The sequence below is a fragment of the Papaver somniferum genome, chromosome 11 (genome assembly GCF_003573695.1).
Source record: "Papaver somniferum cultivar HN1 chromosome 11, ASM357369v1, whole genome shotgun sequence".
In the NCBI taxonomy this organism is placed as follows: domain Eukaryota; kingdom Viridiplantae; phylum Streptophyta; class Magnoliopsida; order Ranunculales; family Papaveraceae; genus Papaver; species Papaver somniferum.
In genome coordinates this window covers 220686-246408 of record NC_039368.1, presented here as the reverse complement: position 1 = coordinate 246408, position 25723 = coordinate 220686, and the positions used below count along the sequence as shown (strand labels likewise).

The window sequence follows — 25723 nt, the reverse complement described above, 5'->3', positions numbered from 1 at the left end:
AATTAAATATTCTATCCCCTTTTACGGTTCTTGATAAAGTTGTCGTCGATAAGCAACCACCTCTATTTTTTGCATTGTACGATACAAAAATTAACTTGTGTTCAAATGGGAATACACCGAAAAAGACCATAATTTAAGAGTTTACAACTTGTTTTTAACACTTTACAACTTTATCATGAATATTGAGACTTGAATAGCATGTGAGACAAAATCATATCACAATATTTATCACCTTGAACGAACTTTTTTTTTCTTTCTTATTTTTAAAATCAAACAAAAACGACAATTAAACAAGGATAAAGACTAACCAATTATCAAAAGAAATCTGCTAAGGTCTATAACTAAATCTACCATTAATTATGGTATACATAATTTTCAATTTCCTCCGGCATCTCATCCAAAATTTATTTTGTCTAACTTTCAACAACTTTGTTGTAATCTTTATTCTGATAATATAGCGTATAATGATTTTTGTTTGTCAGCACCATTAAAAATATATTTCAGAGATGAATTTATATGTTTCCTTTTTGCTGAAGTAGAATTTATAGGTTAATAACAAGCAATACATATTTCTTAATTTTGGAATCATACATAGGTTAACAACAAGCAATACTTATCTCTTCATTATGGAATCATAGACAGTTCATTTTTTCACATGAAATTTGTAACAATGACTTAATTAACTCACAAATCAGTTCAAGTGTACGTTGGTAGTCTTTCAGCCTGTTATCTAGCAGTCTAAATCAGACACTTTTTTTCCTTTTGTTTGTATTATCCCTTGGAGGCTAGATAATGATATATTGATGCATGTTTAGCGTCTATTTATCGCTATATTAAATTATCAATCTAACAATAATTATTAATGTATATATTAATCCATCAAAACATTGAATAATTCTTACCACCAAACACAACATTAAAGATCCAATCTTTGTGACGCATGGATCAAATGATCTTTCAAGATGCATTACTGTCGTCAATGCTATCACTTTCTACTGGAGGGTTATGAAACAGGAGAACCAACTTCCTAAAAGATTAATGTTTTAGATGCTATAACCATTGTCATTTCATCTTGGAAAATAGATGTCTATTGAATGGATGGTACCGCGTCACAGAATTCATGTGAAATGTTAGATAGTGAAGGCATTAGAGAACTTCAAAATTTATTCAGAGGATTGCGTTATCGCAATTGAATATAAGTTGAATATATCTTTTGAACTACCTTCAAGAGAATACTATTTCAGATTTTTGCCTGACGAGGAAATAATTGAGAGTCATGGGAAACGAGGAAAGTGATGACGTGGAGGCCAAAGATGAAATTATAATTATAGAGCCACCTTCACATAAAGAAGCTTTGAGAACATTGAATAGTTTTTTATTGCATCACCATAAGACAACTCCAAAATCTCTTCTAGTGTTAAGAGATGCAAGATGATATATTCAATGTGACATCAATTTCAAGAAAAACTAGGTCACAATTGAATTATTTTTTTTATCAAACTAATATAAATATAAAACTAATTATATTTAAATCAGAGAGTTATTAATTTATATATCGGAAGGGACCTATAGAAGACTGAATTTTTTACTAATTTATAGATTTAGCGAGATTAATTTAGCACATTGTCCCCGACTGGAGACCGATAAAATTTATTATTTTATCATTGTTATTGGTCTATCGCGGATTAGTTCATAGAAGTTCTACTATATTGCCATTTTATAGCTCGATATTTCTAGAATTCTAGGTACCAAATTACAAATAATATTTACTTATATTTTGCATAAGTTACTTCTGAACTTCAATAGTCGTATATCAGGTATCAAATTATAGAGTATCACTCTTTACATGCATGAGTCATTAATGGTATAACGTACAAATGATATTAATGATCCCCCTGATTATTTGTCAAGATTAGAACATGTACTTACGGTTGAGGAAACTATTGGTCTAAAGAGTAAAAACCGACATCTCGATAACTCTTGAACATGTTAAGGTTGGGGAAATTATTCGACTAAATTTTCATGCACATTTTTTCTTGGATGCCTGTTTCTGTGAACATTTCATGCACATTTTTTCTTTTGATTTCCTAAGAAATATTTACATGGTTTTAATTGATATTAGTTACATTATTTGACTAAATTTTGAAAAGTATGCCAATTTCTTAGCACACGCGGAACATCCGTTACTCAAACTTAAATAAGGCACTAAAGCTAGATTGACACGGATTTTTCCCCGCGAAAAAAATCCGTTATGAGAAAAGAGGTGAATTGATATTATCCCATTGTTTTTAAGCTAGAACTATCTTATTTTTATTAGATACCAAACTGAAAGCGGATATTTTAGCTAGAAAAGCTAATGTCAATTAGGAATGACATGATTATCCTCCTGACTGTATCTCTGCTAAGTTGTTCAAAGCATAACTCATCTTTTTTCCTTTAGTTTTGATCGTCAAACTCAGTGGCGGACTTGGAATTTTTTTTGACTGTTGCCAAACAAGGAAAAACATCTATGTTTGAGGGGGGGTCAGTTCATCACTTACCACTAACTGTTAATCTTAACAATGAAACTGAGTGAGGTCTACTGACCACACTCGATTCTCCACAAGTCAGCCACTGGTCAAACTATAAGTATTTCATTTTAAAAATAAAGATTTACATGATTGTTTTCAAGAAAGTATGTACATCATAACATAAAAAAAAAATACAAAGAAAGATGCAAAATGCAAATTAATCGCGAAGAAAAGTGCGATATATAACCATAGCACCCAAATCTTGTACTTTGAGATTTGAGAAAAAATGGTACTCAAAATTATATTTCAACCGTTTTGATATATTTTCTTCTTGAAAAATAGATACTCTTATGATTGAGTAGTGATTTGCCAAAAATTTCTTCATATACAACGAAGAACCAAAACCCTAGATTATTTAATCTGATAAAAGAAAAAGTAAATTAATCCAGCCCGTGCTGAATCGCCGATATACTTGTATCAAAATAACCAAACATGAAAAAAATTCTTATAAAGAAACACTATAAAAATGCAGAAAAATCGCCCGATAGTAAAGGTAAAATCACTCGAATATCGAAGAAATTAATGCGAAACAACCCAATAACTCCTAAACCAAGTTTAACTATGTCTAACAATATTACTAAAAAAAAATAATCAAAGATAATGATTTTCTTTTTCTGAATTTCGATATTATCCCATTATCTAATCCAGTAATGTAATGGCAACCCAACCACTGCTAAATCTTCATAGATGGGGAATTCCTAGTGGGTCAGTGAAGAATTGTTGGAAATAAAATGGTTTTCAAAGCCACTTTCATCAAGACCAAAGGAAACTAATAACAAGTCGATGATAATAATACTAGCAAAGAGGTTAATGGGTATTAATTGAGTAATTATTGGATACAACTGTTTGACTAAATCTTGACCAGAGATGAACACCATTAGATTAGATTCTGTGGTCCTGCATGCCTCTTGAGATCTGTGTAGTAGACTACTTACACATCAGTAGTATTTAGTAATAATCATCATTGGTGTTTCTTTCCATGATACTACAGTACAGTCTGTGTTATATTTGCACGAGTTTGAACTTTACGTGTGTTGTTGGAGGTGATCTATCTGAAAGACTAGATTTCATTGATTGATTGATTGATTGAGACTATTTGGGAGTCAAAAAAAAGATTAGAGCAACAGAAAAATCATTTGTCTCATTATATTTGAATTTCAAAAACCATCGTGGGAAGAATGGTTTGCTCTCTCAACTATTTATACTATAAACTGCAACATGCCAACATCGTTACTGCACTGAGAAAATAAGAATATGATAGATGTACCGCAAACAATCCAAACTGCACCGTGTGTTTGGCCCACTTTTGCACATCTTCTTTTTTTGGTAATCTTCTGTTACCATATTAGTGACATTCCGTTTGCCGTATAGTTCTGCTTCCGGCTAGAAGCAATACTAAATGGCTTTGATTGAGATGAACTGATACAGTAACCCATGCCTGTAATAATTAGCTCGTGATTCAAATGAGAGCAGCATACTTTAAAAGACCAAAGACCATAATTTAGGACTAGGAATAGTACAAAAAAAATATTATTGTTCAAATTTCTTCTCCCTAGGGCATGGCCCCCTGGAACACAATCATGGTTGCCAGTTCATACTTGACAGTAGATAGACATTTTTAGTCCTTCGTCCAACTTTTAACAGTAACGGTCTTTAATTCAACATAGAAAAAATAGGTCAAACTAGTGTACGAGAAAATAAAATAAAAAATAAACGCAGTTTTTAATGAACCCTGAAATAAACTCAGTTTTAATGTCTTCTTCTTCAAATTAAACTACTTCTTCTTCTTCTTCTTCTTCTTCATCTTCACGGATCTACTTATGTTTTTAGTTTAACTTCCAATTACTACCTTCACTGAGTCACTCACCGATTCAACAACTCACTCACTTACAGTCTGATTCAGTCGTGGTGGTAGGTTTCGTTTTAGCTCAAAGTTTGGTTACCAACTTAATTTAGGGTTCGTATCTTGAAATTTGGGGGGTTTTATTGTTCTAGTGATGAAGAATTAGGGTTTAGTTGGAGAGAGGAGATGATGGTATCAAGAGGTTTATTTGGGTGGTCACCACCGCATATACAGCCATTAACACCAGTATCTGAAGTGTCTGAACCGCCGGAATCGCCGTCGCCTTATATAACTGAGAATAATCATAATAATAATGAGGGGAATCCGCAGCAAGTGTCGTTGGAGGATGATGAGGATGAAATGGATGGGGAAGATGATGAGATGGAACCACCACCGGCTGCTGTGCCGTTTTCTAGGTTGTTTGTTTATGCTGATACTTTTGATTGGTTCTTGATGGTTTTTGGTTCTGTTGCTGCTGCTGCTCATGGGATTGCGCTTGTTGTGTATTTACATTTCTTTGGGAAAGTTATTCATTTGATGAGTTTCAAAGGTTCCACTTCTTCGGATCAGCTTTTGCAGTTGTTTCAAAAGGTTTGGACTCCGAATGCCTTTTAATTTTACTTCATTAACTGTGATTTTACTGTTTGAACATTTATTAGGTCAGGAAATTGAAGTAGAATTAGCTCAATTGAGTTACTGTATGAACCCTGAGTAGTTGATTTGCTGTTGATTAGTGTAATGTGGTGTTGAGTTAGTTTAAAGTTGGGGATTTCTGTGTGGAGAAGGAGCTTTTCAATATTAATTGTCAGTTTATTGTTTTGTTGGCGAATTTGGAGATGTGTATGAGACTGCGGTTCAACACTTGTTTTTTGATACTTCTGTTCATTCGATTCAAAATATCATCTGAATGGATAATAGGTGATTTGGGTTGATGAGTGAGAGTGTCATTCTGAAGAAATAAGTTTGCTATTGGTGGAGTTGCTGATAGTCAAAAGTGTTAAGTGTGGGTAACTTTTCTTTGTGTTTCCGTGCATCGTAAGACATAGTCAAACTTATCTAGAGCTGCAAAGGACAATCAAGTGGTTACGAGGAAACGGAAAAGCTGCTATAGCAGAAATTTTGCGCTAGCTACAGGAGGAAGTTTAAGTTAGGTTGAGTGAGAGTTCAACGAAAGAAGATGTATTGAGGTGTTGGGTGTAATTCAGATACGTTTGAATCAACAGAATTACTTTTTATGTATGATGATAGATCTGATTAACTGAACTTTTTGTAAAGAATAATTGCATCAAAACTTCTCTAGTGTTGCATTTGTCATGAATTAGGACTCACATGACTTGATGACTCAATTCTGTTAGTAGCGTGACAAATTGAAGATTCTGGTCCAATTTATTTAACAATGTTTTTCTCCATGTTGCAGCATACTCTACAAATTATGTACATAGCAGCAGGTGTATTTGTTGCTGGATGGATTGGTAAGATCACTGTTATCTGCTCTTGCTATAGTCCTTGGTGTAGTTGTGTTGTATATGTGAATTATTTTAAAACTCAAACTAATTTGTGCTGTGTACTAGAGGTCTCTTGCTGGATTCTTACCGGAGAAAGGCAGACTGCAGTCATTAGGTCCAAGTATGTTCACGTATTGCTTAACCAGGATATGAGTTTCTTTGATACTTATGGGAACAATGGGGACATTGTTAGCCAAGTATTAAGCGATGTGCTATTGATCCAGTCTGCTCTCAGCGAGAAAGTAAGTTTCAAACTTTAAGTAGTCGTTCATGCATTGAAATCTTCAATCTTGGTTCGATATTTCCTGATTTCAGTAATCTAAATGTGCCAGCAATTGACGAATGTATCTGGAGTTGCTTTCCATAATGGTTTTTTTTGTATAACAGGTCGGTAACTATATTCATAACATGGCGACATTTTTTGGTGGTCTTGTGATCGGATTGATGAATTGTTGGCAAATTGCATTGTTAACACTTGCCACCGGACCATTTATTGTTGCTGCTGGAGGAATATCTAACATATTTCTCCACAGGCTTGCTGAAAATATTCAAGATGCATATGCTGAAGCAGCAGGCATTGCGGAACAGGTAAATATTCATTCTATAGCCTTTTCTGCATGTTATTTTGAACAGCCATTCCTGAACAGGTTATTCAAGATGCATATATGCTTTCTTTTCATTTTTATCTTGCTTTAATTGATCCAAGAACATTTGCTCGTTTATTTGCATATTTGTTCGTCGACGTAGAAACATACCATCTATGATCTCCTTCTCTGAAAACTTTACCATGTTTTCGTTGAAAACTTTACCTTCTCTGAAAACCTGTGCTTTTATAAACAAACCTGCGCCATGTTTTCATAGCATCCCTCTAGAGAACCTGAGTGAATTGTGTTTTCAGTTGAATTTTCTTTTTAGCTCTTGAAGTGTTTGTATACGGAAGTTTACGTCTCTTGTTGGGCACATAAAGTATATCATTCACCTCTGATATACACATTGATCAGCGCACTTTGAATATAAATTTATCATAGCTTTAGTTTATGTCTCGCCATAAAATTATATCATTTCATGAGAGTTATTTGATGACCTTACACAGTTTCCTTGCTTATGCAGGCAGTCTCTTACATCAGGACCTTGTATGCGTTTACGAATGAAACATTAGCTAAATATTCCTACGCAACTTCGCTCCAGGCCACACTGAGATATGGTATATTGATAAGTCTTGTGCAAGGCCTTGGTCTTGGATTTACATATGGACTTGCAATATGTTCATGTGCTTTGCAACTATGGGTTGGAAGGTTCCTGGTCTCACATAAAAAGGCGCATGGGGGTGAAATTGTAATAGCTCTTTTTTCTGTAATATTGAGTGGCCTGTAAGCATCTTGTTCTCACTTAACTGGTGTATATCTTATCTCCTGCTTTTCCAATCTTCCTTGATTTTTTTTGCGTATCTCTTACAGTGGGCTGAATCAAGCAGCGACAAACTTCTATTCATTTGAGCAAGGCCGTATCGCTGCCTATAGACTTTTTGAAATGATAAGCCGGTCAACTTCATCTGTCAACCACGATGGCAATACCTTAGCTTCTGTTCAAGGAAACATTGAGTTTCGGAATGTGTATTTCAGCTATCTCTCTCGGCCTGAGATCCCTATCTTGAGTGGATTTTATCTGACTGTACCTGCTAGAAAAACAGTGGCACTTGTTGGCAGGAATGGCTCTGGAAAAAGCAGTATAATTCCACTCATGGAGAGGTTTTATGATCCTACACTAGGTAATTTTATCTGGCAGTGACCTGAGCACCCTTATGTAGTTTCTATGTTTTATGAATTGCATTGAAAATTTGGATTTCCTTCAGCGCTCAATATAAGGTTTTTCGATTGCAGGAGAAGTCCTCTTGGATGGTGAAAATATCAAAAACTTGAAACTCGAATGGTTAAGAAGCAAAATAGGACTTGTTACCCAAGAACCTGCTTTGTTGAGTTTAAGCATTCGAGATAACATTGCATATGGTCGACCCAGCGCAACTCTTGATCAAATTGAAGAAGCAGCTAAAACAGCCCATGCACACACATTTATCAGCTCACTTGAGAAAGGATATGAGACCCAGGTAGAAGACAAGGATGTGTATCTATTAAAGCTTGTATCTCAGTTGCGCATGATGACTTGATGTATTCTTATCTCGTATTTACATTTTCCAGGTGGGTAGAGCAGGCTTGGAATTAACAGAAGAACAGAAAATAAAGCTCTCTGTTGCGAGGGCGGTGTTGTCAAATCCATCAATTCTTCTACTTGATGAGGTCACCGGCGGTCTTGATTTTGAAGCAGAAAGGGCTGTTCAGGAGGCCCTTGATGTCCTTATGTTGGGAAGGTCAACCATAATAATAGCTCGAAGGCTTAGTCTTATAAGAAATGCTGATTATATAGCCGTGATGGAGGAGGGCCAACTGGTTGAAATGGGAACTCACGATGAATTGTTAGCGTTGGATGGTCTGTATGCTGAACTTCTGAGATGTGAAGAAGCAGCAAAACTACCTAAGAGGTATTTTTCACCCTCAACCTGTGTATTTCTCTATCATCACCATTTTACTTATGCCAACTGATAGTAGTCAAACTTGGTTGTGACGAACTACTGCAGAGTTGTAATTCTTTATTTATTTAAAATCTCCTTAATGGATATTCTTATTAGTTATTACTAATGCGGTCCCTATCATTTGTCAGGACACCTATACGTAACTATAAGGAAATTGCAACTTTTCAAATAGAAAAAGATGCATCTGCAAGTCACAGCTTCCAAGAACCAACATCTCCCAAGATGGTTAAATCACCCTCTCTTCAGAGGACTCATGGTTATCATGCATTTAAGCCCACAGATGGCACTATCAATTTGGAAGAATCATCAAAAGTTCAGAGCCCACCTTCAGAGCAAATGCTGGAAAATGGGACGCGTTCAGATTCTGCGGAGATGGCGCCATCCATGAAGAGGCAGGATAGTTTTGAGATGAGACTACCCGAGCTACCGAAAATTGATGTTCATGCACCACCTAGGCAGTCTACAAATACTTCAGATCCCGAGTCTCCTATTTCACCTCTTCTGACTTCTGATCCTATGAATGAACGTTCCCACTCAAAGACTTTTTGTCGACCACTAAGTCAACTTAATGCTTTACCTCTGAAACGGAAGGATGCAAAGGATACACAAAATCAGAAGCCTCCATCTATTTGGAGACTTGTGAAACTCAGCTTTGCGGAGTGGCTTTATGCTCTATTAGGGAGCGTTGGTGCTGCAATATTTGGCTCTTTTAACCCTCTTCTCGCCTTTGTCATTGCACTGATAGTTGGGTCATATTATAGTCATCATGGTCATCATCTACGCCATGAAGTGGAGAAATGGTGCTTAGTCATTGCAGCCATGGGAGTAGTAACAGTGATTGCCAATTTTTTGCAACATTTCTACTTTGGTATAATGGGGGAGAAGATGACTGAACGTGTTAGGAGAATGATGTTCTCAGGTAGGGAACATAATTCCGCTCTGCTTTTATTCCTTATACTTCAAGCTGATATATATATATATATATATATATATATATGAGATATTTCATGCTAATATCCTAATTTTATGGCTATATGCCAGGACTACTTAATGTTGTTTCAATTGCTGGACTAATGGGTGATATTTCATGCTAATTGCCTAATTCCTCTCTAGCAATGTTGCGTAATGAAGTGGGTTGGTTTGATGATGAGGACAACAGTGCTGATACCTTATCCATGCGCTTGGCTAATGACGCTACATTTGTTCGTGCTACCTTCAGCAACCGCCTTTCAATATTTATCCAGGACACAGCAGCTGTTCTTGTAGCTCTTCTTATTGGAGTTCTTTTGGAGTGGCGACTGGCAGTTGTAGCTTTGGGGACTCTGCCCATTCTTACACTCTCTGCTATTGCACAGGTTTTTTACCCTTATGCTGTTGCTTGTGGTTATTAAGATGCATCAATTGAGCTGTCTATTCTTCATTTCATAAATTTGTACTCATCCAGCCAAATTAATTCTTGTAATCCATCAGGGGTTCCTGTTTTTACATGTTCCAAGAAGATTTCATGCTCTTGGCATAGGGATTCTGAGATCTTAGCAGTGTAGGAAAAGTCGTTAGGCAGGTACCAGGCGGCTGGGTGGGACCTGGTGTCTGTAGAGACTAATCCAGGACTAGTCGGGGAGTAATCAGGGAAAATAAAGAAACCCATAATATTAGCAAGAGATAGAGCGGTAAATAAACCATGTACCAAAGCAGATATAGCATTCAACAATGCTTAAGTTGCGCTACTTAGACTTAAGCAGTAGTCAAGAACTTTACGTAGGGACTCCTATACTTAAGTCACTAACTACTTTTAAGTTTCTGAATACTGAAAACAACACCTCAGTTCTAGGCAGATCTTGTGTATAGATGGACGATATGGTCGTTATAAGTGATTCAACTGCTTCATAACTTCTCTGCTAGTCGCAACTATAATCCAAGTGGATGCTCATCTAGCTTTATGATCTTTATGAATTTAAGTTTAGAAACAAATTTCACACCCATTATGCTGACATACTTGGTTATAGAGTTTTCGAGATTACTTTAAATCTTAGTGGTTGTTATCTTGCCTGAATGAGATGCAACCAAGGTTTTTACTTCGTACAATGCCAGATGATACCCCCAGACTTTATCTTTAAATTAAAATTACCGTTAACAACAGTGATTGTTTTTTCATTGACACATTATTATTTCCTTAGAATGAGATGAGAAGAAGGAAAGTTCATGAAGTCATATATTAAAACTCGTTTTTACTCACTGGGCCCAAGCGGCGCCCAAGCCCAGAATGATTTATAATAAATCGGCCCAAAATCGCTGCCTAGGCGCTAAAACGGCTAGGCACGGCTTTTACTACACAAGATCTTAGGATCCATTTTGATGAATAATTGAATGAGTGATTAGAGTATCTGTTCCTTTGTTTGGTTATACTTCTATCTGTAAACACTTTATGGTTCTTACCTTCAACCCCTATGGATGGTTTCAGCTCGGTAGAAAACTTTCCATGTCTTGTCACTAGCATGCGGTAGAGACAATGCACATTATCTTTGTGTCTTCTTGCTTTAACGCAGTTGACTTGCCGTAGTTTGCCATTCTGTTCTTCTTTTATCATCTTATGAGCATGTGGATAAAAAAGGCTGAATGAATGGCTGCAACTTTGTGTTTTGCAGAAACTATGGCTCGCAGGGTTCTCTAGAGGGATTCAGGAGATGCACAGAAAGGCATCTTTAGTTCTGGAGGATGCAGTTAGAAACATCTATACCGTTGTAGCCTTTTGTGCTGGTAACAAGGTGATGGAGCTGTACAGATTACAGCTGGTTAAAATATATAAGAAAAGCTTCCTCCATGGGATAGCAATTGGTTTTGCATTTGGACTTTCACAATTTCTTCTATTTGCGTGCAACGCTTTCCTCCTCTGGTACACGGCTCATTCGGTGAAAAACGGTTATCTAGATCTCCACACAGCTCTCAAAGAGTACATGGTCTTCTCATTTGCGACGTTTGCATTGGTGGAGCCATTTGGCCTGGCCCCTTACATTCTTAAACGTCGGAAATCCCTTGCTTCTGTGTTTGAAATCATTGATCGTGTGCCGAAGATTGACCCAGACGACAACTCTGGGTTGAAACCCCCTAACGTTTACGGAAGCATCGAGCTGAAAAATGTTGATTTTTGCTATCCAACCCGGCCAGAATTGATGGTATTGAGCAACTTTAATCTCAAAATTAGTGGAGGACAGACTATTGCTGTTGTGGGAGTTTCTGGCTCAGGAAAGAGCACCATTATTTCTATGATAGAGAGATTCTACGATCCAGTTTCTGGCCAAGTATTACTGGATGGCAGAGATTTGAAGCTCTTTAATGTGAGATGGTTAAGGAATCATTTGGGTCTTGTGCAGCAGGAACCGATTATCTTTTCCACTACCATAAGGGAGAATATAATATATGCTAGGCACAATGCAACCGAGGCTGAGATGAAAGAGGCAGCAAGAATAGCAAATGCTCACCATTTCATCAGCAGCTTGCCACATGGGTACGACACACATGTCGGTATGAGGGGTGTAGACTTGACTCCTGGACAGAAGCAAAGAATTGCCATTGCTCGCGTAGTACTGAAGAATGCACCCATTTTGTTGTTGGACGAGGCCAGCTCTGCAATTGAGTCGGAGTCTAGCAGAGTGGTACAGGAGGCGCTCGATACACTAATCATGGGTAATAAAACAACAATTTTGATTGCCCATAGAGCGGCAATGATGAAACATGTAGACAATATCGTAGTTCTTAATGGTGGGCGAATTGTAGAGCAAGGTAGCCATGACGCTTTAGTTGCTAAGAATGGTTTGTATGTCCAGTTGATGCAACCTCATTTTGGAAAGGGCCTTCGACAACGGAGATTTGTTTAGATGTGGTGTCTGAATTGTTGTATTTTATTATCTCTCACTCCAACACCTAATCTGACAACCCAGATTTTGCTTCCTGCAAGATCATTCATGATGACATATTGTTGGTTGGAATTGGAAGCTGTAACCCCAGTGAATATTGACAAGTTGTTCTGGGTTGGTATTGGTGGCTACCAGCTTTTGGGGTCTGCGGAAGTGGGAGAACAGTATATGAAACGTGCTTGTAGAAATTTCGATAGAATATTATTCTTTTGGAGATTTTTTCACATTGCCAATTGGGGGTTATTGGTTTGTGCATCTGTCTCCAAGTGTTATATTTTTTCCTGTAGAGTGTAGGATTTTTGATGGGTTTAATATAATGTGATTTAAATGTCTGTAGTTTGCTAATTATAAAATGTAGTCCATTTTTGCTTCTTCTCTTGTGTTAATTTAATGATTGACCGAGTGAGCACCGAAAGAAGTAGAGATAGGTGCATTTAGTGTAGAATTAGTTAAGCTGCCAATTCTTTTGAGTCTGACCGAGTTGCTGAAGTAGAATTCTATTCTTTTTCTTGGAATGACAGGTGAAAGGGTGATGTAAATTGACACAGGGTTACCAAATTTAAGAGAAACGGTTTTAGTCTTTTAGACCTGCCTCCACTGTAAGATGGGTGCAGTGGTTCTGCAAAATTCGAAATCCAATTATCAGAATTGCACACATTTTGTCCCAACAGACTAAGAATTTCAGACCCAAATTCGCACCATTATTTCTATGATAGAGAGATTCTACGATACAAAAAAAAATTAACATTGCAAATGTTGATCTAAAACTTGAAACAGAAAAACAACATATATGTGGTGTGAATCTATGAATTCCACTAGGCATGCATCAGTCTAGGATTAAGAACATAATGAAATAGGTCTATGCATCAGTCTCTCTATCATCCTTCCTCAGTTGTTTTCTATCAAGATTTCCTTTGGTGCTGGATCTACATCATACCTTTTTCTGAAACTACACCTTTCTCCAAGAGCTTTCAGCGAAACAAAGCTATTGATGTGTGGAAATACATTGCGACACTCGTCATCCATAAGCTGCTCCAAGGCTGCAGTTTGTGGATTATAACAGAAAAGACTTCGCTTGTAGTGCATTAGAACTTCACCACTACTTGTAAGGGAACATGGCTCTGCGTAACATTCAATTAGTATGCTGAACTCCTTAATCCAGCTCAATATGTCGTAATCGTCCTGCTCATTCACATCAGAACGACTGCTTCCCCCGGTCTTTCTTAAGAACCATATGTCTAAGCATTCACCTCGCTTTTCATGAACAAAACACAAGCATCTGCGCAATACCTGAAGCTGAAACCGGTTTCCATATGCACTTGTAGAACGGACAATAGGTGGTGCTTGGAGTAAGTGTACGTTCTCCTTTGCCAAATCAAAGGACACAATCTTCCCTTCCTTGTTAAGCCAATGAAGTGCTCCATTTGCCAACGTACCAAATAGGGATCGATAGTCAGGAATGCACCGCACATGGTGGAACATACTAGGCCGCAATGAGTGAGTGGTTGTTCCCGTTTCTCTCCAACCGCGGCCCTTTCCTATCGTGTATACCTCAACTCGCCCCAAATGTGTGAATTTGGTACAGTGGATTCTTACGATTCTGTATTCGTTAGTAGAAGGGTGGTAACCAAAACGATTAATAAAAAATAATTTTTTAAAGTTTTAATAAAAATGATAATTTATTTTTTTCTTTTGTGAATGAAACTTATTAGTCCCACGTTGTGAAGTTTCCAATTTTTAATTGTTTTAAGAAACTATATAAACCTTTTAGTCCCACATCGGGAAATTTTTCTTCTTAAGTTGTATTTGTCAATTATATAAACAAATTCACTACTTTTGTAAAATCCATGGGAAAGTGGTTGCTCTATATTTAGAGAGACCCCTAAGGGAAAAAACATTTTATATTGTTTTCTCAAGTGTTCGGGATTTTCCTTTATAGTTTTTTCGGAGTTGCCAAACTCAAGTTGAGCATCTACTACATATGCTAGTAGTAGGTGTAGTAGGGTGTTTTATCCTAGAGATATCGATCCTGTGAGGGTTATAGCATCACACTTGAGTGTAGTCGGACGCTAATGTCTTAAGGGAAACGTGTTGAACACGTGACTCACTCTTTTTTTCCAAAGTTTTGCCTTATTGTTGTTGCGGAGCTCGTCCGTTTCATCAAATCGATCACTTCAATTATAAAAGAGCTAAGTATCAATAACTTTTGATTACTTGATTTTTCTTTGTTTTTGATTATTGCACCCAACATCATATTCCCCACTTCCCCAAATTACCCTTAAACCATAATTCAACAATCAAGATTGAAATTTCGAATCAAAGAAATACAATTCTTCTAGAACCATCATCAAAACAATAAATAACCTGATTTCTCTAAACCATAAATCAAATTCATTTTTATGCGTTCATTCATTATGTTAACTGCAATAGAAATTAAATCTTTGAATAGAAAAAAAATTCTCTAAATCATTATGAAACCTTAATTACAAAAAATCATCATAAAACCCTATTTGCACATTTGTGTAAATCATTATCAAGGTAATCAAGAAAATAAGAGACCCGTAGAAGGAAAAAATCGGGTTCTCTTGGTGCACTATTCAAAGCTCTATCAGGCCTAAGTTGTTTGGCAACAGAAAGAAGATTCAAAACCAAAGCATCTACGAAGAAAATAGGAAAAGAAACATACCCTATAAGAGATTAGTTCTACTTCTTCCAGTTTTTCAAATTTTTCTTCTTTCTTATGTATAGAGGGGGAAGCAGAAGATCTACTAATCAATTTTTCGGAGTCTTGAGTTGCTGAAATGAAATGAATGCGGCTTTCGTTTCTTCCATAAAATTTGAGATGAGATGAATTGCGGTTTTTGTTTCTTCCATAAAAGCCTCCCAAACGTGTCCCAAGAGAAGGAAGTCCCACGACTTTGGGTCTCGGACTTATCTCGGTACGAACTAAAGACGGGTTTTATGGGTTATGGCTCTTCCTAAGAACCCTGTTTTGAGGTATACAAACCAATATTCCTAGATAGGATGCCCTTACAAGGGGTATCTAGTTGATAGTTCATTTACCTATATACTTATAAACCGTTTAAATTACTAATCTACTATTATCATTAATATAAAATCTAAAATCAGTTTAATAAAAATCAAAATCAGTTTCAAAAACATGTCTTTTTCCTCCTCTCCTCTTCACCAGCCGAACACGAACTCTCACCATTCATTTTTCCTCGTATCTCCGTGAAATTGATAGTCGTCGATTCGTGAAAATTTAATCGTCGATTGAACTCAACTATATAATGGTAAAATTGATAATCGTCGATTCGTAAAAATTTAATCGTCGATTGAACTCAACTATATAATGGTTTGTAGAAAGGAAAAAGCAATGAGAAAGCTTTCAAAATCCTCTTCTAATCCATCAATTGAAGAAGAAGAACCAAATGAAGATAAAGGTGTAGAAATTGAAATTTAACCAAAAAGTCAACCAATTCAAGCACCAACTCCGGAAATGAGGATACGCAAGTAAGTTCTATAAACTCAATCTCTTATTTGTTGTTTTTCATCGATTCAATAAGGTTATTTATAAAACATTTAGGGTTACAGAACACGGTTTGGCGCAAAAATGAGTTCCGGTTTGAGCAAAACCGTTCTTCATAATTTCAGCCTGGTAGTGTATATGAACAGTTCGGCTTGAAATATTATACCCAATTTACGTCGAAACTAGTCACAATTAGGAGTTACATTGTTTGTTCGGCTTATTCGATAGTATTGAATTTAAGGCAAACCCTGTTCGCCTAGTTTATAGTATATATGGACTAGATATAGGTTCGGTTGGTTATGATATTTTCATTATAAGACAAACTACTATCCTTAATTGATAGTCAAATGAGAGTTAATGGGTTCGGTTCATATTGGGTATTTCGGGTTAGCCGAACCCTATTCTCTGTATATAGGTTTTTAGGTTCGGCCTGTTATGATATTTCCATTACAAGACGAACATATCACTGTATTAGAAAGTCCACTGAAATTTATTGGGTTCGTCTTATAATACCATTATGGGGTAGTCGAATCCGGTAATTGGCTATCTCTTACAGTCCTATACTTTGACTTTATTCACCAACTTTCAATATATTAATAAAGTTTTATACTTGTTTGTTTTAGGAATTACGAAGTTAAAAAGACGAGGAGGATGGAGGTTACGCCTTCTACTTCTAAAACACTTGATCCTCAAGGAAAAGGTAACAAAAAATTGGGAGCTGGAGGCAGAGGAATTGACAAAAACGCGGCATTAGAAATTCTTGAACCACTGCCAGAGATACAAAGAGAAGAACAAGAAGGAAAAGAGGGTGATAGTGGTCATGTTAATGAAGAACCTCAACATCAACCAAAACCTCTGAAAGAGAAGCATCTTGTTGAACCCCGGGTTACAGGTTTGCACATTACTCATTAGAATAACGTAATTCCAGCTCGAGATGATGATTTTCTCCATAGTCTTCAGGAAGATAGAGGAAGAGTGTTGATCGGTTACGCCGAATCTTGGGCAAGGAATTTATATGAGACTCCTGATCACAACGATGTGGTCCGAGTATTAAGACACCAGAGGGAATCTAAATGGAAATTGTGTAAATAGGTTCCCAAGGTGATTGCTTACGTATGATCATCTACTTTATGGCATGTGATTGAATAACATAAGGAATGTGACAGAGTGACTATCTCCGTCTTCTCCGAGCGATTTTTTCCAGAGACTTATACGTTTCAGTTACCCGTTGGGGAGATGACACTTACTCCCGGTAACGCGAACAAGATTACAGGGATTAAAGTTAAGGGTTTCGTTTTTTTCTTAAACCCCAAACTGACCTTCCCTTCGTCTTCGTTTATGTTTTCAGCGAATATTTTAAAAAAACTCATTCGTAGTGCAAATATGTTTTTACATTTCTTTGATATGAGACAGACCCTCGGTTCTTAAAAACGAATGAAAATGAAAAATATAAAAACGAGTCAAATGAATCAAATTTCAAAAGAGTGAAAGACAGAGGCAGAAGAAATAAATAAAGAGCAAAGACAGTCCAATAACATGCTTTTCCTGTTGTTTGGTGAACAATAAAGTATTTATGTCGATGACAGCTCTATTTTCATTTAATATTTACTCAAAATGTAAGTGGGTCGTCATAGTCGGGATTGATCCACGATGACAATTGCGAAACAAATTTGTGCACAAATTTAAAAATTAAAATAGAATTTTGAGTAAACCAATTAAAACAATCGAAACAAAAATATGAATATGAATGGAATTGCACAGCCCCGCACGTTGAAATTGGAGCACAACACGTCATGCATAAAATATCACACTATATCTCACATTTCATGCATCTTTCATAAAGAAATCTTTATTTTAGTCAGATTTTGACATTTTATTTTCATTATGTTAATTTATTTCTATAATAGTATATATACTAACTAAAACATCTAAAAAGTATTAACTTTGAAAAACATGAAATAAATGGGCTAGCACAGCACTGCATGACACAACACGTTTATTTTTCTGGCACAACATAGCATGCCATTTAACACGACACAGAGCAGAACGTCTGAATTTCTGATACAGCCCAACAGAACACGTAGCACACTAAACATGTGATTTCGTGGACCTGGATGTGCCATGCCGGCAGGTTTTACACCTCTAATTCATACCCAACAACCATGGTTGGGGGCAGAAATCACTAGCCCCTATTTAAATCACTAGGGCACCAAATTAATACAAGTAAATAATTTTCCCAATCATCAAAAGTTTTGGTACGAACTGTCCCCTAAACTCCCTAAAAACTGTCAACGTTAGTGGGACGGGTGGAATTCACCCTCTCGGAATCCGCAGGGGGCCATTTAAAGGTCAGTTTACGAGACACAATGGTTTTGGGGTAGTTTGAGGCGTTCAGCACAGAATTTTTGTTCATAAGTATGCCTTTCACTGCACAGCCAAATATTGGCGGACGCATGAATCAGTTTCTCTTTTTGATCAGTCGGGCAGGCCCTACTGCTTGGCCCGACCCGCCAACCCCAGTTACAACTACTGCGCACGTTACAACTACTACTCCTTGGTCCTCCTCAGGGTACACTTGCAGGCGCACACATGAATTGCATCCCACTAAAGATCATTCAATCATATCAACCAAATTTCAAACAAGCTCAAAAATTGTCTGACAAAATTTTCCAACAAACCCAGAAATCTCATTCCCGTTACATCAAGTTAGGGATTTCCCTAGCTGAATCGGACCTTATCAGCTCTTACTGCCAACGGGATTCATTCTCAGAAGCTCGTAAGTTGTTCGAAGAAACGCCTGACTGGGACATTGTTTCAGCAACAAAGGTTATCGGTCAGTTTGTGAAAAAAGATCGTCATAAAGATGCAATTAGTCTCTTTTCAAGTTTGCTTAAATTCAACTGTACACCTACTCAGTACACTTTCGGAACGGTAATTCATTCTTCTATCGCGTTACGAAATCTTTGTATTGGTGAGCAATTCCATGCTTGTGCCTTGAAGTTAGGTCTTAATGCGAATGTTTTTGTTGGAAGTTCGATTCTTAATCTTTATGTGAAGTTAAGTACCATAGAAAATGCTAGTAAAGCTTTTGATGATACAAATGAACCAAATGTAATTTCTTATACTACTTTGGTATGTGGGTACTTGAAAAACAAGAGATGTGAAGATGCTTTACAGGTTTTTCAAGATATGCCTGAAAAAAATGTTGTTTCTTGGAACGCAATGATTGGCGGGTATAGTCAGACCGGTAATACCGAAGAAGCTGTAAATCTGTTTGTTAAGATGCGTAGAGAAGGATCATTACTGCCTGTTCGTTCGACGTTTCCTTGTGTTTTTAGTGCAGCAGCTAATATAGCAGCTCTTGATATGGGTAAGAGTTTTCATGCTTGTGCTCTGAAGATTTTGGGTTCTTCTTGTGGTGTTTTTGTTAGTAATTCGCTGATAAGTTTTTATGCGAAATGCGGGGCAATGGAAGATAGTCTTTTGATATTCAGTAAACTTCAGCAGAAAAATGTTGTTTCTTGGAATGCTATGATTTGCGGGTATGCACAGAATGGGAGAGGAAAAGAAGCATTGGAGTTCTTCGAAAAGATGAAAACTTCTGGTTTTAGACCTAATAGTGTAACTCTTTTGTGTGTATTGTTAGCTTGTGATCATACTGGTCTAGTTGATGAAGCTTTTAGGCATTTCAATTTAGCGAAAGCTGAAGACCCTAACCCGCTAAATCCCGAACACTACGCGTGTATGGTTGATTTACTGTCTCGGTGCGGGCGCTTCAGTGAAGCAGAAACTTTCCTTAAGGATCTACCTTTTGATCCAGGAATTGGATTTTGGAAATCATTGCTTGGAGGATGCCAAATACACTCGAATTTGGAACTTGCAGATTATGCAGCTAGACGGATTCATAATTTGGATCCGAAAGATTCATCATCCTATGTTATGATTTCTAATGCCAATTCTGCAGCTGGTAGATGGAGCAATTCATCAATAATCAGGACAGAGATGAAAGAAAAAGGAATGACAATAACTCCTGGATGCAGTTGGATTGAAGCCAATGGTAAGGTTCACGTTTTTGTCACCAGCGACAAGAGACATGCTCAGAAGGATGAGATTTATTTGATGCTGAGAAACCTTTTGGAACATATGAAGGGAGACCACGACATATAAACTGCCTGCTAGAAATTTGTTCCAGTGAGGCAACACAGTCTGGCAGTACAGGAAAACCATAACGTTCCGTTTATGCAATCAATTGATTTCAATTTAGATTACTAAAGAATCAAGAGATTTAACAAAGGTGATTTTACAGAATTATGTTGCAGCCTAAATATCTCAACTTTGATTCTTCAGATCATACAAAATTTGGAAACGAAAATGCACAGTAACAAAATTGGAAGATTTTATTAGATAAATACAGTACATTTTGTGCATACACAAGTATGAAAAAGAAAACAATCACCATGAGAAGGGGCTTGCCCCCAACAAGAAAATCTCATTTTCCAAATCTCTTACCCACTGACATACGCGATTGCAAGTTTTTATAGCCAATGCCTGCAAAGAAAATCAGAGGAAATTCAAACACGGCCTTTTTACAAAAATGGATAAAATCACTTGCTCGAAACTATTCAATTATTTTGTGTTGATCACTGAAACAGGATTTCAACAAAGAAGTATATCAGTACCTTATCTGCAAGTGGATCAAATGCTGCATAAAGTTCAAAATCCGGAGTAATCCAGCATAGTATAACTGCCAAAAAAATAAAAAAACAATATTTCCATTTAAATGTTGTGAAAACACAAATCAGAAGGTGACCCAAGTTTTTCAGCTCATCATACTCGGTAGATATTCCGGAAAAAAACGCACAAAAAGGAAAAGGAAAGATTCCATACCATAATTTTCATTTCTTCTAAATTGTGTTTTATGTGGACCATTTTCGCCATGCATGGAAACATAAACCCTCTGGTATGCTCTGTACAATCTGTGGAAGGAGTAAGAGTTATCTTCAAGTTGGAGCGGTAAACAGAGAGCGATAACAAATCAACTTCACAACATAAGGAAGCATTACCTTTTCTGTTGTCTAGAACTGTTTATTGGAGATGAGAACTCTGATGACACATACTGATCCAGATAAATACTTCGATAAATGAAATGCCATAGTCCAGCAGGACCACCAATGCCATGATCTGCTTCTTTTAATCGCTCAAGAGAATCAGGCGTAAGCCTTCCTTGCCCCAGATGAGGAGATGAAGATACAGGACGAGAAGGATCGATAGGCAAATCTTCTACACGGAGACCACCATCTAGCATGGACCTCTGAACTTCACTGAGAACATTTGACTTCACAAGCACCGACTCGATACGCATCCTACAAAATTTAGTTCAACAGATCATTGGTATATCTGTTTCCCAACCCTCAAGTTAGTATAAAGTTGGACAAAGTGGTTTACCTGCAGTCCTTGAGATGATAAAAGGCATCTGAACTAGTGGTAAGCAACATCAAATACGTATCTACCTGCCAAGCCACAATTTAAAGATGTCATGTACATAACCAAAACCTAAGCAACTTATATATCACACGGACACAGCATCAGTTCATGTCCTAAGGTAATTCAAGACCGGCGTCAGATGACACAGCAGTTATCAATCACGAATGATAGACCCGAATACATTTCACAAAGAGATGAACTCTATACAACACCTTAGAACAAAGAAAACCATCCATATTATAAAAAAAAAAAAAAAAAAAAAAAGTAAGCCGAAAATGTATCCATTCCACATCTATCTGACAACTGACAGGACTTCAATGTCACTCACATCAAGATATTGCACATATGCATACAGAAACGCCATTGGATTATATCTTGGCAAGCATATTGGTGAGAATGATTCAGATGTCCTGCACATAGTACGATACAGTATAATGTAAGATTAAAACATCAAGACAGATAAAAGCTTTTCTAATGGAGATTAGTGTTCTCAACACTTCCAAGTGACTGAAAAATATAACATAATGTAAAATTTTTTTTTTGAACAATGGCAATGGGCTTTTACTTGCCTAAAGGATTCTGAGGACAGGACAAAATTGGCGAGTAAAAGCATATCATCAGGATGAAGGGATGCCTTTTGTGCACCAACAAGACTGATAACCTGCAATAATTCTTATCAACTTCTAATGCTGGTTTACTTTTGGCAAGAAAATAAGTGTAACAACAACCAACAAAGAAAGCGATAAGTATAACACAAAGAAACGAAGGGTGTGATTGTCTATCAAAGTGATGAAGTAGTTGAATGATAGTTTCTCAGAGGAAGCCTAATCTACAATTGGAAGTATAAAGTTAAGACCTTCAAGCGGAGGAACTGGAGTAGGAATCTTCCATTACACAGACCTGGTTTAAAAAGGTCGGGCTCTACAAGAATAATAAGGGATGGATATTAATAGTTCGCGAGCAGCTCTATATTATAAGTAAGGTGGGGCTGGGAGTTTCTGGTAACGGAACAACATCTTTCATTGTCTCAAAAATGGAAAACCAACTTTGATTTACTACAGCAGGGTGTAGAGACGAACCTTGTGCTTACACATCAATATCGCGAAAAGAACACCTGATTCAGCTACGTCTTGTAATATAGCTCCTGCAGCTTGCCTTGTAGGATAAGCAAGAGGAAGGCAAGTATATGCATGAAGAAATGTAGCAGGGTTCCTGACAAAAGAAGTGTAGATTAGCAAAAGGCTACCACTAATTCAAAAAAATAGGTTCTATCTAAAGCACTTATACATGCTTTAATGGAATAGAGCACACGGGCAGAGGAACACACCAACCAAAGGAATGGATAAGCGATGAAAAGACACAGTCTGTTCCCCCAAGCAAGGGTGTCATATCAAACTTTGAATTCCTCTCAAAACATCTATTCACAGACTTAGTTAGGATAAGAAGCATCTGCATCCACAAAAATATGAAAGAAGTACACCGTAAATAGAGATAACAGCAGTTCCAGTGTGTAAACCACATTATGAAAAATATCGACATCTTTGTTGGATAAACTCAAGGCAAGAGAACAGCAAGTCAAATACACAACCAGGACATACATCACACCACAATATGGAAAATGAACTACAAATTCTTACCTGACCATAGATTAGTTCCAATTGACCCATTAATGACTCCTGAGGCTCTTCAGTACAGCTTATGCACACCAAATAAATCGGTCCCTTCATAAGAAAAACTACCTGAACATGCAAAAGTTCTGAGTAAAATCTCTAATAAAACTAACTGCCACTAATCTAGGTGTATGGATATGTCAACAAACCTGATGTTTTCCGGCTCTTACGAATTTAACACTGTCTCCCCTGAAAAGGCATCAAGTAAAAAGGATAAACCAACCAATTTTGTCTTACGACATTGACAAAGAGATTGATCAAACTCTACATGAATAAAAGGGGAGTTTTGATATTGTACCCATTCTCCACAAAGGATATAATTGCTTGCAATGTAGCCGAAAACCCTGCAAGCTTGTGTTCATCTCCATACCTTTGAAGTATTATAACCATGATAGTCAAAAGTTACAATCACCAATATACCCAGTAATAGAATCAAACTTTATAGAAGATAGAAAATTTAGTTCCTAAGTTCCCCAAATCAACAATGACACAAACCTGGAGTATATCGGCTTGCCAGAATTACTCAAAACAAAAAAATGCTTCTTCCTTTTCCTCCAAGATGCTGAGCCATCATCCTGCACTTCATAAATAAATCAAAATGCCACTAGAAATTACTCTAATCACTGTACAAGAAAAGAATTACTTCCACAAAAAATCAATCCTTACAGAGTACCAAAGAGTAAAAAGCCGACTAATGCTGTGATTACTGCGGGGTAAATAAGTTCATTATCACAGAAAAATAAATTTATTGCAAAATTTAACACTTTCAGATGGGCCTACATCAAAATGACCCAACGGCTAATTTCTTACAAGGATGATTCAGAAAGACCAAACTCTCATTGAGTATAAGCATTCATGTACTCTGTTAGATGGAAATGCATGTTAGTTTAAAGCTCTAATGATGAAACCTACTAATGAAAATTAAGGAAGATAGTTACGCAAAAAACCACTGTGATTTCCAATTTACCAAAATCCCCAAATTTAAGAAAAACAAACAGTCTAATAGATAAAAATAGCAGCACAAACCTCATCTGAATGTCGTTTCCCAGCAACCCACGCATCCGAAGCCCCATCATTCAAATTATCTTGCAAATTTACACCATCATTAATAACAATTCCATCTTGTTCTTCAATCTCATCAATTCCAGAGTTACTAGTTCCACTATTAGTTCCCAATTCACCAGCATATCCACTACTACTAGGACTTAATACTGCTCCTTCAATTTCATCAACACCACCCCCAGATGAAGAATTCGTCTCTCTAACCCCTTCCTCTTCTTCTTCTGGGACTTCATCCTCCTCTACAGACACCAAAAATGAACCATTTCCCTCAATTTCCTGCTCATAATTACCTCCACCACCACCACCAGATAACAAATTTATCTCTCTAACACCTTCTTCTTCTACAACTCCAACCTCCTCCTTTACAGACACCATTGCTGAACCATTTCCACTGGTACTAGGAGTGACTTTTGTTCCTTCAATTTCATCAATACCACTACCAGACGATGAATTGACCTCTCTAGCCCCTTCTTCTTCAACAACTCCAACCTCCTCTTTTACAGACACCGTTGCTGAACCATTTCCCTCATTTTGTTGCTCCAAATTATCAATCCCACCACCACCAGATGAAGAATTTATCTCTCTAATACCTCCTTCTTCTTCTTCCAAAACTTCAACCTCCTCCTCTGCAGACACCATTGCTGAATCATTTCCCCCTTCTTCTTCTTCTTCTGGGACTTGGGTCTTATCATTCTGATCGGAATTAACATCACCATCAGATCCATTCACAATCGAAATTGATACTCCTTGTGCTTCTTCTACTTTTTGTGATTCATCGGCCAATGTTAAAGAAGAAATTTGATCTGTAATTACTACTTGTTTAGGGTTTTGATTTGTGGAATCGGGTGAATTAGAAGCTGAAGACATTTTCGGAGAGGAATTTAGGGGAATGCGTGTGATTAGAATGAAATTTTAGGGTTAGGGTTTTGATTTTGGGGAGTTGGGATTATTAGGTGTGTCTGACCATGATCTCCTGCTCTTTGGTTTCTCTTCCTAACAGTCAAGTGGTTAATTTTGTTGCGAATTTGTGTTAAGTATGGTCTTTGTTGACCAGACGAGTGAGTGACACACGTTGACTATAAAAAATCAGGTGTCAAAAAAATAAATAAACAAAAGTAAGTTTTTTATTTTTATTTTTTCTTCTCTTTTATATGCACCCGGTAGGAGATACTAAGGTGGATTGGAGGTAGTTGCTACAAAATGTGATGTGGATATGCTAAAAATGGGATTGCGTCGTTTTGGTCTCGAGGATGTTTGCTTGGAATCATGTATATCAAAGCAAATTATGAGTCACGATTTACGATTTTATATTTTACTTTTAAGGATTAAATTTATTAATTTTAATAAATACGGATCAAATGCACCAGATGAAATTTTTCGAAAACCACGTATATTATATTTCACATTTTTTCTTTCTTATAAGAAAACAGAAAAACTATCAAGAATAACAGCTAACTCAAGATTATAGGATGACGTTCTGTTGGGTATGATTAGCACCAAGCCGAACAATCTCATTGTGATATCTAATAGTATTGTTTTGAATAATATCTGAAATATCA

General features: G+C 36.8%; 3 protein-coding genes across 3 annotated transcripts; 2 read left to right on the top strand and 1 right to left on the bottom strand.

Moving 5' to 3' along the window:
* The first annotated feature begins 4294 nt into the window (after window positions 1-4294).
* On the top strand, window positions 4295-12792 carry LOC113321858 (ABC transporter B family member 20-like). Its single transcript, XM_026569797.1, has 11 exons — window positions 4295-5004; window positions 5831-5885; window positions 5985-6160; window positions 6306-6506; window positions 7029-7288; window positions 7376-7686; window positions 7799-8022; window positions 8114-8454; window positions 8634-9424; window positions 9619-9860; window positions 11151-12792. Exons 1-11 carry the CDS (start codon window positions 4600-4602, stop codon window positions 12378-12380), a joined length of 4236 nt encoding a protein of 1411 aa, XP_026425582.1. The 5' UTR covers window positions 4295-4599; the 3' UTR covers window positions 12381-12792.
* Window positions 12793-18528: 5736 nt separating this feature from the next.
* On the top strand, window positions 18529-20421 carry LOC113321860 (pentatricopeptide repeat-containing protein At5g42450, mitochondrial-like). Its single transcript, XM_026569799.1, has one exon. It carries the CDS (start codon window positions 18538-18540, stop codon window positions 20113-20115), a length of 1578 nt encoding a protein of 525 aa, XP_026425584.1. The 5' UTR covers window positions 18529-18537; the 3' UTR covers window positions 20116-20421.
* LOC113321859 (vacuolar fusion protein MON1 homolog) lies at window positions 20189-25152 on the bottom strand. The gene is made up of 14 exons (XM_026569798.1): window positions 24129-25152; window positions 23598-23677; window positions 23401-23472; window positions 23252-23291; window positions 23070-23171; window positions 22760-22881; window positions 22512-22644; window positions 22002-22093; window positions 21761-21842; window positions 21394-21458; window positions 21012-21311; window positions 20836-20924; window positions 20628-20692; window positions 20189-20496 (listed from the first exon to the last, which is right to left on the bottom strand). The coding sequence occupies exons 1-14, from the start codon at window positions 25029-25031 to the stop codon at window positions 20401-20403; spliced, it is 2241 nt and encodes a 746-aa protein (XP_026425583.1). The 5' UTR covers window positions 25032-25152; the 3' UTR covers window positions 20189-20400.
* Between the last annotated feature and the right edge of the window lie 571 nt (window positions 25153-25723).

Bases quoted from the DNA above. Each gene is read 5' to 3' on its own strand.
- LOC113321858 (XM_026569797.1), top strand. From the start codon at position 4,600: ATGATGGTATCAAGAGGTTTATTTGGGTGGTCACCACCGCATATACAG. The intron at 5,005-5,830 runs GTTTGGACTCCG...TCCATGTTGCAG, and splicing joins TTTTGCAGTTGTTTCAAAAG to CATACTCTACAAATTATGTA. The intron at 7,289-7,375 runs GTAAGCATCTTG...TATCTCTTACAG, and splicing joins TCTGTAATATTGAGTGGCCT to TGGGCTGAATCAAGCAGCGA.
- LOC113321860 (XM_026569799.1), top strand. From the start codon at position 18,538: ATGAATTGCATCCCACTAAAGATCATTCAATCATATCAACCAAATTTC.
- LOC113321859 (XM_026569798.1), bottom strand. From the start codon at position 25,031: ATGTCTTCAGCTTCTAATTCACCCGATTCCACAAATCAAAACCCTAAA. The intron at 23,172-23,251 runs GTTTGTTGACAT...TTGCATGTTCAG, and splicing joins TAAGAGCCGGAAAACATCAG to GTAGTTTTTCTTATGAAGGG. The intron at 22,882-23,069 runs GTAAGAATTTGT...TTGTGGATGCAG, and splicing joins TGGAACTAATCTATGGTCAG to ATGCTTCTTATCCTAACTAA.